At 44.2% G+C, this 14,205-nt stretch overlaps 1 protein-coding gene across 3 annotated transcripts in view; it reads left to right on the top strand.

Moving 5' to 3' along the window:
- The first annotated feature begins 8,744 nt into the window (after positions 1 to 8,744).
- GATAD1 (GATA zinc finger domain containing 1) overlaps positions 8,745 to 14,205 on the top strand; it is a 36,114-nt gene continuing 30,653 nt past the window's right edge. For all 3 annotated transcript variants that reach the window (XR_011472659.1, XR_011472658.1, XM_070424244.1), the window contains exons 1-3: positions 8,745 to 9,185; positions 9,774 to 9,902; positions 11,432 to 11,491. Coding sequence is in view for 1 of the 3 variants with exons in the window: in XM_070424244.1 (XP_070280345.1) it covers positions 8,922 to 9,185; positions 9,774 to 9,902; positions 11,432 to 11,491 (453 nt within the window). In the remaining 2 variants the exon portion in view is untranslated. The remainder of the gene's footprint in view (positions 9,186 to 9,773; positions 9,903 to 11,431; positions 11,492 to 14,205) is intronic.

The raw sequence follows: 14,205 nt of genomic DNA on the forward strand, positions 1-14,205 counted from the left end.
TGGCCTGCAAACTGAAGGGTCCCGGATTTGATTCCTGTCAAGGGCATGTACCTGGGTTGCAGGCTCCTCACCAGCCTGGGCCCTGGTCAGGGCATTGCAGGAGGCAGCTAATCAATATGTTTCTCTCACATCAATATCTCTCTCTGTCTTTCCCTCTCTCTTCTACTGTCTCTAAAAATCAACGGAAAAATATCCTCAGGTGAAGATTAAAAAAAAAAAAAGTGTGGAGTTTGCATAACAATCGATGAATGGATCAATGGGATGGAAGAGATTCAAAAAATAAAGTCATGTATAATGAGAATTTAATATTTGATAAAAGTGATATTTTAAGTTATTGTCCCAAGATGCTGGAAAACAAAGATTAGTAACTATTTCACATCTTTTACAAAAAGCATTCCAGATGAATTAAAGATACTATTATAAATAATAATAGCCATAGATATTCTATAAGAAAATATCAATGAATATTTGTGTAAGCCCTTGTAAGAATCCTATATAATAAAAGCCTAATATGCTAAGTGCCCAGTCAGATGATTGTCAGTTCAACTAATCAAAGGGTAATATGCTAATGATATGCCAAAGCTGCCCAACTGCTCGCTGACGTGCACTGCCAGCAGGGGGCAGACAGTCAACTGATCGACCAGTTGCTATGATGTGCACTGACCACGAGGGGGCAAGTGCTCAACGCAGGAGCTGTCCACTGGTGGTCAGTGTGCTCCCATGGGGGAGCGCCGCTCAGCCAGAAGCCAGGCTCATGGCGGATGAGCACAGCCTCCAAGGGCTCCCAGACTGCGAGAGAGTGCAGGCGGGGCTGAGGGACCCCCCCCAACCCCCCCACTAATGCACGAATTTCATGCACCAGGCCTCTGGTGATACCATAAAGAAATGCCTGACAGGTTTGGGGTATAGAAAACTTTCCAATATCATGACAAAAAGATACCAGTAAATCTAGAATGCAAAATTTTTAACAACGAAAAGATGAGCAACTGAATAGAAAGATGAGATAAGAACATAAATAGGCAATTCATAAAGGACATTTCAATGATCAACAAACTTAGGTGACCATACATAGCTACCTCACAAATAACCAAAGAAGTGCAGGTAGAAACAATTGTGAAATGGCATGTTTTTTTTATTTGCATAAAAGACTAGCAAAAACTAGCCGAAACCAGTTTGGCTCAGTGGATAGAGCGTCGGCCTGTGGACTGAAAGGTCCCAGGTTCGATTCCGGTCAAGGGCATGTACCTGGGTTGCGGGCACATCCCCAGTAGGAGATGTGTAGGAGGCAGCTGATCGATGTTTCTCTCTCATCGATGTTTCTAACTCTCTATCTCTCTCCCTTCCTCTCTGTAAAAAATCAATAAAATATTAAAAAAAAAAAAAAAAAAAAAAAGACTAGCAAAAACTAAAAAAATAATTCTCAGAGTGCAGGGGTGTGGAGAAATGGGTAACCCAGGGCCACACTGTGGCTTGCAGGCCCTGTGCACATTGGCCTTCATGGGTTCCCTCTCCATTAAAAAAAAAAAAAAATGAAAGCCGTGGCCAGTTTGGCTCAGTGGATGGAGCGTCGGCCTGCGGACTCAAGGGTCCTGGGTTCGGTTCTGGTCAAGGGCATATACCTTGGTTGTGGGCACATGCCCAGTAGGGGGTGTGCAGGAGGCAGCTGATTGATGTTTCTCTCTCATCGATGTTTCTAACTCTCTATCCCTCTCCCTTCCTCTCTGTAAAAAATCAATAAAATATATTTTTAAAAAATGAAAAAGTATACTTTATAGCTGCACTGGTATATAAAATATGCAATCCAGTCTGGATCTATTGTGTATTATAAAGTCATTGGTATTATATTTTCTCCTGATTTTAAAAGAAGTTAAGCCATTTCCATAACCCCTACAACTATCGTGGGCCTTTGCAATGTGGAATTGGCAGGTGTGTAAGCCTTTTTGGTGAGTAATTTAGATGCATCTACCAAAACTCAAAATGTGCCTTACTTTAGACCCATTAGGTACATTTGTAGGAATTTATCCCATAAAAATACCCACACAAATAGGCAGCCATACACGTAAAAGGGAGTTCATTACATCATTTACTGTTTGTAACGGAAAGAAATGTAAAACAGGCTAACTACCCAATATTGGGGAATGGTGAAGTTAATTTCAGCCAGGAAAATGCAGGTATATATATATGGGGTGGAAAGTTCACTATTGAATTTAAGCAGCCAGATTATAGAATAATATTTAGTAAGATGCACACATTTCCAGAGACTGAAAAGATACACTACCAACTATTAATGTGGTTGTCTCTAGCCACACAGCAGAGGTGGGGAATGCCTCTGGATTGTATACATTTTTATAATGTGCATTTATTATTTATATAAAAAAGAAATATTTGCATTTTGAAAAGAAAAATATTTCTCTTTTTTTTTTTTTTTTTTTTTTTACCAAGTCTGGAGCCCCTCTGCAGAGCGTCTTCACACCCAACGATGCTCAGATAGCCAAGTGCATTTCTTCCCCCGACATCCTGCAAATCAGAAGGGCGAGAGGCAGCACAGGCTTCAAAGCTCTGAAGCCAACACCAAACAAACAAAAACCAAAGGCAGCCGAGTTTTCCTCTGGAAACTATAGGGGCTGGTGCCCAGGTCACAAAAGGAAGCTCTCACCTGGCCTTCCAAACGCTTTCGGGCTCCCCGGCCAGCGCTCACCCCAGGACAGAGCAGAGTTCCTACGGCAGTTAGGAGAGTGGCAGTTGGGCGTGGGGGTGTCCTGGGAACCCCGCTACCCAGGAGTGGGGCTCCGAGTCGAGTCCATCTGCCCAGCCTCGTACTGATCAGAGTCACGGCCAATGGACTTGGTGCTGAGCGCCAGGGAGGCCGACACCTGCGCCCCCGACACTGACGCGGTCAGGGAGCGGCCTGCAGCCTGAGCAGGGCTCTGGGGGACCTCGCCTCCTCCGCACGTGAGGAAGATGCGTGTGAAACTCCGCAGGAGTAAGACTTGCTTATGAGAAAGCAGGCCTTGTGGTTCTGCGGACGATGACAGCGTTGGTGCCTCCCGCGATCCAAGGAGACGTCCACCCCGGGCTGCAGGCCAAGGAGGAGCCGGGGAGGCCTGACTCAGGCTGTTTGGTGAGAGAGGGGGTGGAGGGTAGGGAGGAGGGGCTGGAGCAGAACTTACTGACTTAGAACTGCATGCCAAGCACAGAAACTGATCGCATCTCCACACGGCCCTGAGTGGGCAACACCATCCTCACTTTGCAGAGGGGCTGAGCTGCATGAAGAGGTTCGGTTGCTAGTCCTTGAGCAGGTACTATCCACTCTACAGCACCACCTCCAGCTAGGAGACAACTTTGAGGGCCAAAAGCTGCCTTCATTTCCTTTTCCATTTGATACTTTCTCCTTCCCGCCTCCTCCTTTTTCTCTTCTTTTTCTGCATTCTTCTTGTAATTAAATTTTAAAATGCATGCACGTGTCAAAACATTTTTAAACAATACAAAATAGTGCAAAGTGAAAATTGAAAGTCTCTCTTCCTCACCACCTCTGTTGCCATCAATTGTCAAGTTCTTTGTCTAAATGACTAAAAATATGTACCCATCACATACATGGAGCTTTTAAATTTACATAAAATGATCATATTCTATAAACTATTCTGTAAATTGCTTTTTTCCCTTTTAAAAAAGCTATAGTAAAGTATAATTGATATATAACATTAATTACTTTCAGGTGTACAACATAATGGTTTGCTATTTGTTGTTGTTTTTTAAATATATATATATTTTTATTTCAGAGAGGAAGGGAGAGGAAGAGAGAGATAGAAACAACAATGATGAGAGGGAATCATTGATTGGCTGCCTCCTGCACATTGGACTAAGCCCGAAACCCAGGCATGTGCCCTTGATCGGAATTGAACCTGGGACCCTTCAGTCCGCAGGCCAACACTTTATCCACTGTGCCAAACTGGCTAGGGCATGGTTTGCTATTTGTATAGATTGTGAAGTGATCACACATAAGTGCAGTTAACATTCATTACCATATATAGTTACAAAATTTTCTTGTGATGAGAACTTATAAGATCTACTCTTTTAGCAACTTTTAAATATGCAATGCAGTATTGTAACTATAGTCACCATGCCCTTGACATCCCCTTGACTTGTTTATTTTATTACTGGAAGTTTATGCCTCTTGACCCCCTTCCCCCATTTTGCCCATCCCCCACCTCTGGCAACCATCAGTCTGTTCTCTGTATCTATGAGCTTGGTTATTTGTGTTAGGTTTGTTTGGGGTTTTTTGTTTGTTTGTTTTTGAGATTCCACATATAAGTGAGATTATATGGTATTGTCTTTCTCAGTCTGACTTATTTAACTTAGCATAATGTCCTCAAGGCCCATCCATGATGTCCTAAACAGCAAGATGTCTTTCATTTTTTATGACTAGAATCTCTGTACAGTTTTCCAGTGTTTGCACTAATTTACATCCCCACCAACAGTGCACAAGGTTTCCTTTTCTTAACATCCTCACCAACATGTAGGTCATCTTTTCATGTGCCTGTTGACCAGCTGTATGTCTTCTTTGGAAAGATGTCTATTCAGATCCTATGCTCATTTTTTAAAAATCAGATTGTTTTTTTGCTATTGAGTTGCATGAATTCTTCATATATTTTGGATATTAACCCCTTACCAAATAAATGATTTGCAAAACATTTTCTCCTGTTTGGTAACCTACCCATTTTGTGGATGGTTTTCTTTGCTGTGCAGAAGTTTTTTTTATTTACTTTTGCTATCAGTTTTTTTTAAAAAAATCATTGCCAAGACTGGTATCAAGGAGCTTACCACATATATTTTCTTCTAGGAGTTTTATGGTTTAGGTCTTACATTCAAAACTAGTTCATTTTTTGAGTTAATTTTGTTTTTTTTTGTAGGAGGTGGTGGTCGTTTCATTCTTTTGCATGTGGCTGTCCAGTTTTCCTGACATCATTTATAGAAGAGATTGTCCTTTCTTCATTGTATATTCTTGGTTCCTTTGCCATAAATTAACTGACCATATGTATATACATGGGTTTATTTCTGGGCTATTCTGTTCCATTGATCTATGTGTCTGTTTTTATGCCAATATCATACTGTTCTGATTACTATGGTTTTGTAATGTAGTTTGAAATCAGGGAGATGATGCCTCCAGCTTTGTTGTTCTCAAGATTGCTTTGGCGCCAAACCGGTTTGGCTCAGTGGATAGAGCGTCGGCCTTCAGACTCAAGGGTCCCGGGTTCGATTCCAGTCAAGGGCATGTACCTTGGTTGCAGGCACATCCCCAGTGGGGGGTGTGCAGGAGGCAGCTGATCGATCTCTCTCATCGATGTTTCTAACTCTCTATCCCTCTCCCTTCTTCTCTGTAAAAAATCAATAAAATATTAAAAAAAAAAAAGATTGCTTTGGCTATTTGGGGTATTTTGTGGTTCCATACAAATTTTAGGATTGTTGGTTCTATTTCTCTGAAAAATGCCATTGAAATTTTTATAGGGATTGCATTGAATCTATATATTGCTTTTGGTAGCATGGACATTTTAACAATATCAATATTTTCAATCCATGAGCACAGAATAGCTTTCCATTTATCGTGTCTTCCTCAATTTCTTTCATTAATGTCTCCTAGTTTTCAATGTAATTTTCTGACTTCCTTGGTTAAATTTATGGCTATCTCCCCTCTTAATTATATCTGACATCTTTTCATATCAGCACATGTAAGAGCCTTGAATAGTTTCCTGTATCACTCAGAATAAAATCCCAAATCCTTACATCGGTTGACATAACCTTGATGCCAAAGTCTGACAAAGATATTACAAGAAAAAAAGATTATACACCCATCTCACTCATGAACAGACATGCAAAAATCTTAAAATATTAGTTAACCAAATCCAGCAATGTGTGAAAAGAATAGCACATCACAATCATGTTGGATTCATTCCAGGAATTTCAATGTTAATTTAACATTCAGAAATCTGTATAATCTGTAAATTAATAGATAAAGAAAAAAAAGGATTATGCTCATCTCATAGAGAAAACTATTTTGTAGGGAGCAGCTAGGGTCAAACCTTGGGTTGACCTGTGGCAGGGCCACAAACAAGTCCCAGCCCTGGAAGGCAGAGCTCTCCTAGCATAATTAAGCCTGACCTTGTAGCCCTCCCTAATTCCTTCCTAAGTAGCTAATGGGCTGTGGGAGGTGCAGCAAGTGTTGCCAAAACAAGAACATTTCTATACATGTTAATCTACCCTTGTTTTAATCAGACTATAAAATAAAGCATCGGCTTGCAGGCTGGGTCTTTTGTGTCCTCATCCAGGCACAGGAGATCCACTGAGCCCCAGCTGTATTCTCTTGTCTGTCTTTTCTTCAATCCTTCACCACCCCTCCTCAGGTTCACCCTTGGCTGTGCTGGCACGGCACACTATTTGATAAAATTCTACATTTGTGACAAAAAATAGGAATAGAAGGGAACTTCCTTAACCTGACAAAGGGAATCTACAAAATCTATGGTGTTAGAAGTCATGCTAGTGGACCTCTCTGTGTATAGGGCAAGTGCAAAGGGACTCCTCTTATGGTAGTAATGTTCTATTTCTTAATTTGGTTGCTCAATTGTGGTTACTTTGCGATAAGTTGTGCAGGAATGAGTTGGATACTTTACAGTATGTGTATTATACTTAATTTTAAAAGGTTGTAAAGATTTTTTACAAGGAAAAAAATGTAGTTCTTCAGAAGGGTAGAGGGTGTGACCAGGGAGCTGTCAAGAACAGAAGATGGTGATCAGTGGAATGAGGGGAAATGGAGAAAAGGGGTTGCTGGGTGGTTATGCAGGCGGCTATTTACCCCACCCAGGATAGCGTCCTTTGGTAGAGAGGAAGTTGCTGAACCAGGGGCCTCACCAGGAAAAGGAATCTCTCCTCAGCTTCACTTGGTAAAGTTGTGGTTGCATATCTGTGTCCATGGTCCTGGGGTTTGGGGACTTGATGTTTTTGGAGAGGAGATCAGATGCAGAGGGGGATACATTACCAGGAGAAAGAAATTAGGGAGAATGAAAGTGCATACCTAGATGCCCCTCACAGAGTGCATCGTTCTAAAATAAGGGAACAGCATTCTTTACCTATTCTCCTCAACCACCTTTACAGTTGATCTTAATCCCCATAACAGCCCTGGAGAGTAGTTAATATTCTGTTTTACTGTTGGGGAAACCTTGACTCAGAGAGAGGATGACCGAGCCACAGCCCGGCCCCAGGGCTGCTCTAAAGGCCTGTCCAGATCTGACACCAAGAGCAGCCACCGTGTTGGCAGCCAGTCCACATCATGGCTCCTCTGTTGATCGGCTAACAGTAAAACAGGAACATTAATATCTTGTTCTACGGGGGTCATAAGCACTGAGATTTCATGATGTCATAGGCATTCAACCCATTGGCCTTTCCCCTCTCCCACTCAGCCCACACCACCAACACATTCATCAAGACCTCTCCAAAAACTTCAAGTCCCCAAACCCCAGGACCATGGACACAGATAAGCAACCACAACTTTACCAAGTGAAGCTGAGGAGAGATTCCTTTTCCTGGTGGGGCTGGCTTTTCATAATGACTTTGTCCTAAGCCACCTGTTCTAGATTGTGGTCCAGGGAGGTCCAAGACCCTTGCAGGGAGCCCTTGGGGTCAAAACAGGTTCCCAACAGTGCCAAGCCATTTACTTGCCTTTCCACTCTCATTGCACTGGCATACTGTTCAGAGGGCTACAGGCCATATGATGACGTCACCCAAGTATGATGACATCACTCAATGGTTGATAAATGTGTGCTTTGCCCTGGCTGGTTTGGCTCAGTGGATAGAGTGTCAGCCTGCGGACTGAAGGGTCCCAGGTTTGATTCCAATTGAGGGCACATGCCCGGGTTGCAGGCTGGATTCCCAGTCGGGAGCGTGCAGGGGGCAGCTGATCAATGATTCTCTCTCATTATTGATGTTTCTATCTCTCTCTCCCTCTCCCTTTCTCTCTGAAATCAATAAAAATATATTTTAAAAAAATAAATGTGTGCTTGGCACCTTAGGCTGAAATGTCTATTTCAACTCCTAACACATAAATGTCCATGAATATATAATCCATATAAACAAAAATACTTGGGGGTCTAAATTATAATATAATTACGAAATTACTATCACAAAAGTCCCCATTTCCCCCGCCTTTACGCACCTCCACCCAGCCCCCCCCTTCCCTCTGGCTACCACCACACTGTTGTCCGTGTCTGTAGGTTATGCATACATATATATATATTCCTTGGATAATCCCTTCACCTTTTCATCCAGTCCCCCCTCTCCCCTCCCCTCGGAGAGCCGTCAGTCTGCTCCATGTATCCATGCCTCTGGTGCTATCTTGTTAAGCGTGCAAAGGGGTCCTGAGCAGGAGAGTCAGATTTAGCAAATGAAAATACAGGACGCCCAGTTAAGGCAGAATTTCAGATAAATTCGAACATTGCATGGGATATATATTAAATATTCTTTGCTCATCTGAAATTCAAATTTAATTGCACGGTCTGTATTTTACCCTCCAATCCTAGGCCTAAGACCAAAAAGTCTCAAACAGCAAACTGAAAGGCTGCGCGCGCCCCTACCCGGGGGCACTTCCGGTCAGCGGGGCGCGGGTCCCGCCCACCGCCGGAAGCTGCCTCAGGACCGCTGCTCCGCCTCCGGCGCCGCGGGCACCCGAGGTGGTGCTGGGCTCGGCGCGGGGAGACTCGCTTCCGGCCTCCGGGGACAGCGGCCGCGGCCCGGTCCCGGCGTGGACAGGGGAGCGCCCGCGCCCAGTCGCTCTCCCTGTCGCTGGACGTGGCGGGCCGGCCAGCGGGCGGCCGGGGCCGGCGGTCGCCATTCCCGTGTCGCTGCGCCCGCGGGGGCCGCCCGAGCCGGCCACCATGCCTCTGGGCCTGAAGCCCACCTGCAGCGTCTGCAAGACCACGTCGTCCTCCATGTGGAAGAAGAGCCCGCAGGGGGACATCCTCTGCCTCCACTGCTCGGGCCGGGGCGGCGCGGGCGGCGGGGGCGCAGGCTCGGGGGCCTCTGGCGGGACCGGGGGCAGCGGCGGCGGCGGCGTCGGCGGCGGGGGCCTCGGGGCGGCCACCTTCGCCAGCGCCTCGGCCGCCCCTTCGCAGAGCAACGGGGGCGGGGGCGGCAAGCAGGTGAGCTCCTCCTTCTCCCCCGCGGGCCGCCCCGCACCCCGATGAGATCTTAACCGGCTCGGCCCATTCTAAGCACCTTTTCTTACGAGAAATGGATAGTCTAAAGAAGCATGAAAATTAAAAACGCTTGGGAGTCCCTCCATTGTGGTAATATCTGGGGTAGCAACCAGCCGTCCCGTTAGCCACACGCATGCGCGGGCGGGTACCGAGGGTCCTGCTGCGGGGCTTGCCCGGGGTCAGGGGCGTCTCGTCGTTCCGTCCCGTTCACGCCCTTTTAGAGGCCGCAGGAGCTCCCCGCGGAGGGAGGCGGCGGCAGGCCCGCCCGCACCGCTGGCGCCGAGAGCTGAGTTGCCGGGTGTTTCTCTGCTGTCAGTGCCCGTGAACAGACGTCCACTTTTCGGAGGCTCCGGCGATGCTCGCCGAGGCCCCGCCCTGCTTCCCGGAGCCCAGATAACGGGGTCGCCCAGCAGGAGGAGGGAAGGCCCGGCTGAGGGGCGCGCGCCGGGACCCCCGTAGGGTGGCTGCCTCGGGACAGCATCCTTCCCGCACTGTTCATTCATTCCTCTCTCTTTTTTATTCTTGATGTAGCAGAGTAAGCAGGAGATTCACAGGAGGTCCGCTCGGCTCCGCAACACCAAGTACAAGTCCGCTCCCGCTGCTGAGAAGAAGGTTTCCACCAAAGGAAAAGGGAGAAGACACATTTTTAAATTAAAAAACGTAAGGTGGTTGTGGATAGTGTTTGTGTGTGTGTGTGTGTTTCCGCTGTCATGGCGTTGTGTGCAATGTGTCCTGCCACTGCCTGCATCCCACCGTGACCTTCCCTCCTTGGTGGTGACCGGGGCGTGGCCCACACTTGCCCGGGGCTTCCCCTCTTTCCAGGAGGCGCGGGTTTTCCTTTTTCCTTTTTTCTCTGGGAGGTACACAGTAGGCGTCTAGAGGAAACGTGCGCCTGGCATGTGCCTTATTGGCTTCTTGATGCAAAGGCTCATGGTATGGCCAAGGACACTAGGAGACCCTTTTTTCCTCCTGTAAAGATCTGAGTAAATAATACTGGAACTTGTTTACCTATTTGTTATTTTAGACCCAGAAAAAAAATGTATTTTACTGACTTAGGATCAGTTTGATGAATACGAATTAAAATTTTGCTAAACCTTTCCCTGTTCTGCTGTAAGAAAACAGATTGTTGAGAGACTGGTGGTGGGGGTGGTTGCAAGCACATTTTCAGTGCAGTAAGTTCTCCTTATCTTTGTAAACACAAGGGGACATGGTCAGACGCAGTGAACAATGCGTTGTAGGCAGCTTTTTAAAACCTCAGTGTGACATTTCCTTTTCAGAACAGGAACGGCTGGCTGACCAGTAAAGGCATAGTCACTCATAAAACACAAAGGGGCCTCCAGGATATTGTACAGATTGTGGATTCTTTTCTTACTAAGAGTAGTTGTCTCTAAATCATTTAAGATTTTAATAATTTAATTTTCTAAAAATGAGTCATTTGTTGGCTAGACAAAACATGTTAAGTAAATATTCATTTGATTATAGTTGTATCACTTAAACATGTTTTATTCTTAAGTATGATAGACTATATTCTCTGCAATTATTTCAGTATCAATTTTTCTAGCAAACTCTTCAAGGATGATACCAAGACATATTTTGGGAGGCCTGCTTTCTCTGTTGTGGCATAAAAGAGTATATTTCAGCTTAAGAACAGATTTCAGTGGTGGGTGAATGGTGGCAGATTAATAAGAACTCCCAAGAAAGTTTCTTTTAGCCTTAGTTCAGGCTTGCTAGAAAATGGGTTTTGATAATATCTCACGTGTCATAGCTGGTTCCATAGTCAGGTAGAGAAGGAAAATGTCATCAAGGAAGCACTTTCTCACTTAGTGCTCACCCATTTTTTATTTCATTTCTGTCATGCTCAGGCAATATATTTTTATACCTAAAATGTTAAAATGTAATAAAGCTTGGAAAGGGCTTGTGTTAGCTCTCAGCAGCATAATCAGAAGCTTGTCCTCTAGTTCCCAGCCATTTTTAAGCAAATGATAGCAGAAATAGCAGTGGAAATATTCATATTGCACTTGGCAACAACATTCAGAAAATCATTTGTCTTTTTGCAGTTTTTGTCACCAAACAACAAATTTAGTATTTCTCAAATTACAGAACTCTCATATATGGTTGGAAAAAATGCCTATATACACACATACACAGTATGAATGTGCTAATAATTTTACCTTTTTTTTTTCTCATAGCCCATCAAAGCGCCTGAGTCAGTTTCCACCATAATCACTGCAGAATCAATCTTCTACAAGGTAAACACCTGTAGAGTTACTGGGGACGATTTGGGCCTACTGTATAATGTGCTACTAAAACGTTGGGTGGGTCTGAAGGTCTGTGTGATTGTGTTTTTTATTCTTCTCTAAGCTGTTTCTCCCGGAGGTAGCTGTTATAAAACATCTCACTCAGAGCTGAGATGGTAGGGGAAGTTGCCTGTTGAAATATGATGAGGATCTTGAGAATTTCTTAACATAGATCCCGAGAATCATTTTTAAAATACCAATGTATGGTGTGGAGCTATGAGAGTGAGCCATCCTAGACAATGTGATGGCACTGAAGGGTGAGAAGGACAGAGGCAGGATTTAGACTCGTAGAGGATGTCTAATGGGTAGTCAGCACTGGGATTCTAAAATGCCTTTAAGCAGAAGTGGGAGGATAAGGGCAGTGGGGAGTAGCACCTACTGGAAGTCCATGGTGAGACAGAGGGAGTCCAAGAATCCTCACCTGAGGATGGATGGATATATATATATATATAATTTTTTTAGTGAGAGTAGAACGGGGTGGGGGGAAGAGAGAAACATCTATGTGAGAAAGACATCAATTGGTTGCCTCCCGCACATGCCCCGACCAAGACGGGAATTTAAACTGTAACCCAGGTATGTGCCCTTGACTGGGAATCAAACCCATGACCCTTCGGTGCAAGGGCCGAAACTCCAACCACTGAGCACCACTGGCCAGGGCTCTCTGATGTTTCTTCATCTATATTATATAGATTCTATAAAATAGGGATTGTAAATAGAAACTACTCATTTGGTCAAGTGAGATCATGTATATCAAGTGAGAGTAAGCACCTAACTCTCAGTGAATAGGAACAATTATCATCATCACATTTTCAAATGTGTGCGTTATTTTCACAGCTAAACACAGAGTTTACAGATTAAGTCCAGGAGCAACTGACTAAGCTAAGAACTTCATGTACTAATGATTTTTAGGCAGGTATCGATGGAAAGCACGAGACCTGTTATTGCAAGTATCAGTAATTTATTACTGTGTGCCATGTGTTAGTAACCAGCAGGTAGGGGAATGTGGCCCACATTGACTCTACCCGTCCATAATGATCCAGATGCAACAGTCACCCTCGGACATATGGATAAAGCATCCAGGAGAAACTCCTGGTCTGTCAGGTGCTCATGTCACAACTCAGTTACTGGAAATATTTTCTCAGAATCATTTTTGTGGTTTAGGTGCGTACCCCGGCAGCTTTACCTGTTGCCAAGGCCCTATTTTGAGGGAAGCAGCAATGAATCACCCTTGCAGGCTGGTTCCTGCACCCACCTACGGAAGTGCTGAGTGTCATAAATATTTGGGTCAGCTATTATGGATGTTCACATGAGAGATTATTTCCAGTTCAAGACCCAGGGGAGAGGACATAGGGTAGAAGGCAGAGGCAGAGTTATAAGGGTTCTAAACACAAAATATGCACAGGTTAGTTAGTTGGGTATGAAGTAGAGTATGGATAAGACATGAACCCTTGAATGCCAGAAATACCAGTAACTGTCTTGTGGGAGAATATCAGAGAAGAGGAAGGGAAGAGACAGTTGCCATTGAGACTGGGGAAAGGTATGGTAAATTGAGGGTAAAAACCTGCCCTGAAGACCTATTACAATCAGAAGAGCTTCTATCATTTCTTTTTTTTTGTTTTGTTAGTAAGAACTCAATAAATTTTTATTTCCCTTTTTACTACCTGAATTATCTCCTCCTTTAAGGGGCTGCCTTTCTCATTTTATTTTTTTTTAATTAAATCTTTATTGTTCAGATTATTACATTAGTTACTCTTTTTCCCCATCATAACTCCCCTCCACCCAGTTCCCACCCCACCCTCCGCCCTCACTCCCCACCCACTGTCCTCATCCATAGGTGCACGATTATTGTCTAATCTCTTCACTCACCCCCATACCCCTTTCCCCCGCCCCAAGAATAGTCAGTCCATTCCCATTCTATGTCCCTGATTCTATTACAATCACCAGTTCATACTGTTCATCAAATTATTTGTTCACTTGATTTTTAGATTCACTTGTTGATAGATGTGTATTTGTTGTTCATAATTTGCATCTTTACCTTTTTCTTCTTCTTCCTCTTCTTAAAGGATACCTTTCAGCATTTCATATAATACTGGTTTGGTGGTGATGAACTCCTTTAGCTTTTTCTTATCTGTGAAGCTCTTTATCTGGCCTTCACTTCTGAATGATAGCTTTGCTGGATAAAGTAGTCTTGGTTGTAGGTTCTTGGTATTCATCACTTTGAATATTTCTTGCCACTCCCTTCTGGCCTGCAAAGTTTCTGTTGAGAAATCAGCTGACAGTCATATGGGTATTCCCTTGTAGGTAACTGATTTTCTTTCTCTTGCTGCTTTTAGGATTCTCTCTTTGTCTTTTGCTCTTGGCATTTTAATTATGATGGGTCTTGGTATGGTCCTCTTTGGGTTCCTTTTGTTTGGGGTTCTCTGTGCTTCCTGGACTTGGAAGTCTATTCCTTTCACCAGTTAGGGGAAGTTTTCTGTCATTATTTCTTCAAATAGGTTTTCAATATCTTGCTGTCTCTCATCTTCTGGCACCCCTATAATTCGGATGTTGGTACGCTTGAAGCTGTCCCAGAGACTCCTTACACTATCTTCGTATTTTCGGATTCTTTTTTCATTTTGCTTTTCCAGTTGGGTGTTTTTTGCTTCTTCGTATTTCAAATCTTTGAC

The sequence above is a fragment of the Myotis yumanensis genome, unplaced genomic scaffold (genome assembly GCF_028538775.1).
Source record: "Myotis yumanensis isolate MYYU_CA2020_CCGP unplaced genomic scaffold, mMyoYum1.0.hap1 SCAF_9, whole genome shotgun sequence".
NCBI lineage: Eukaryota > Metazoa > Chordata > Mammalia > Chiroptera > Vespertilionidae > Myotis > Myotis yumanensis.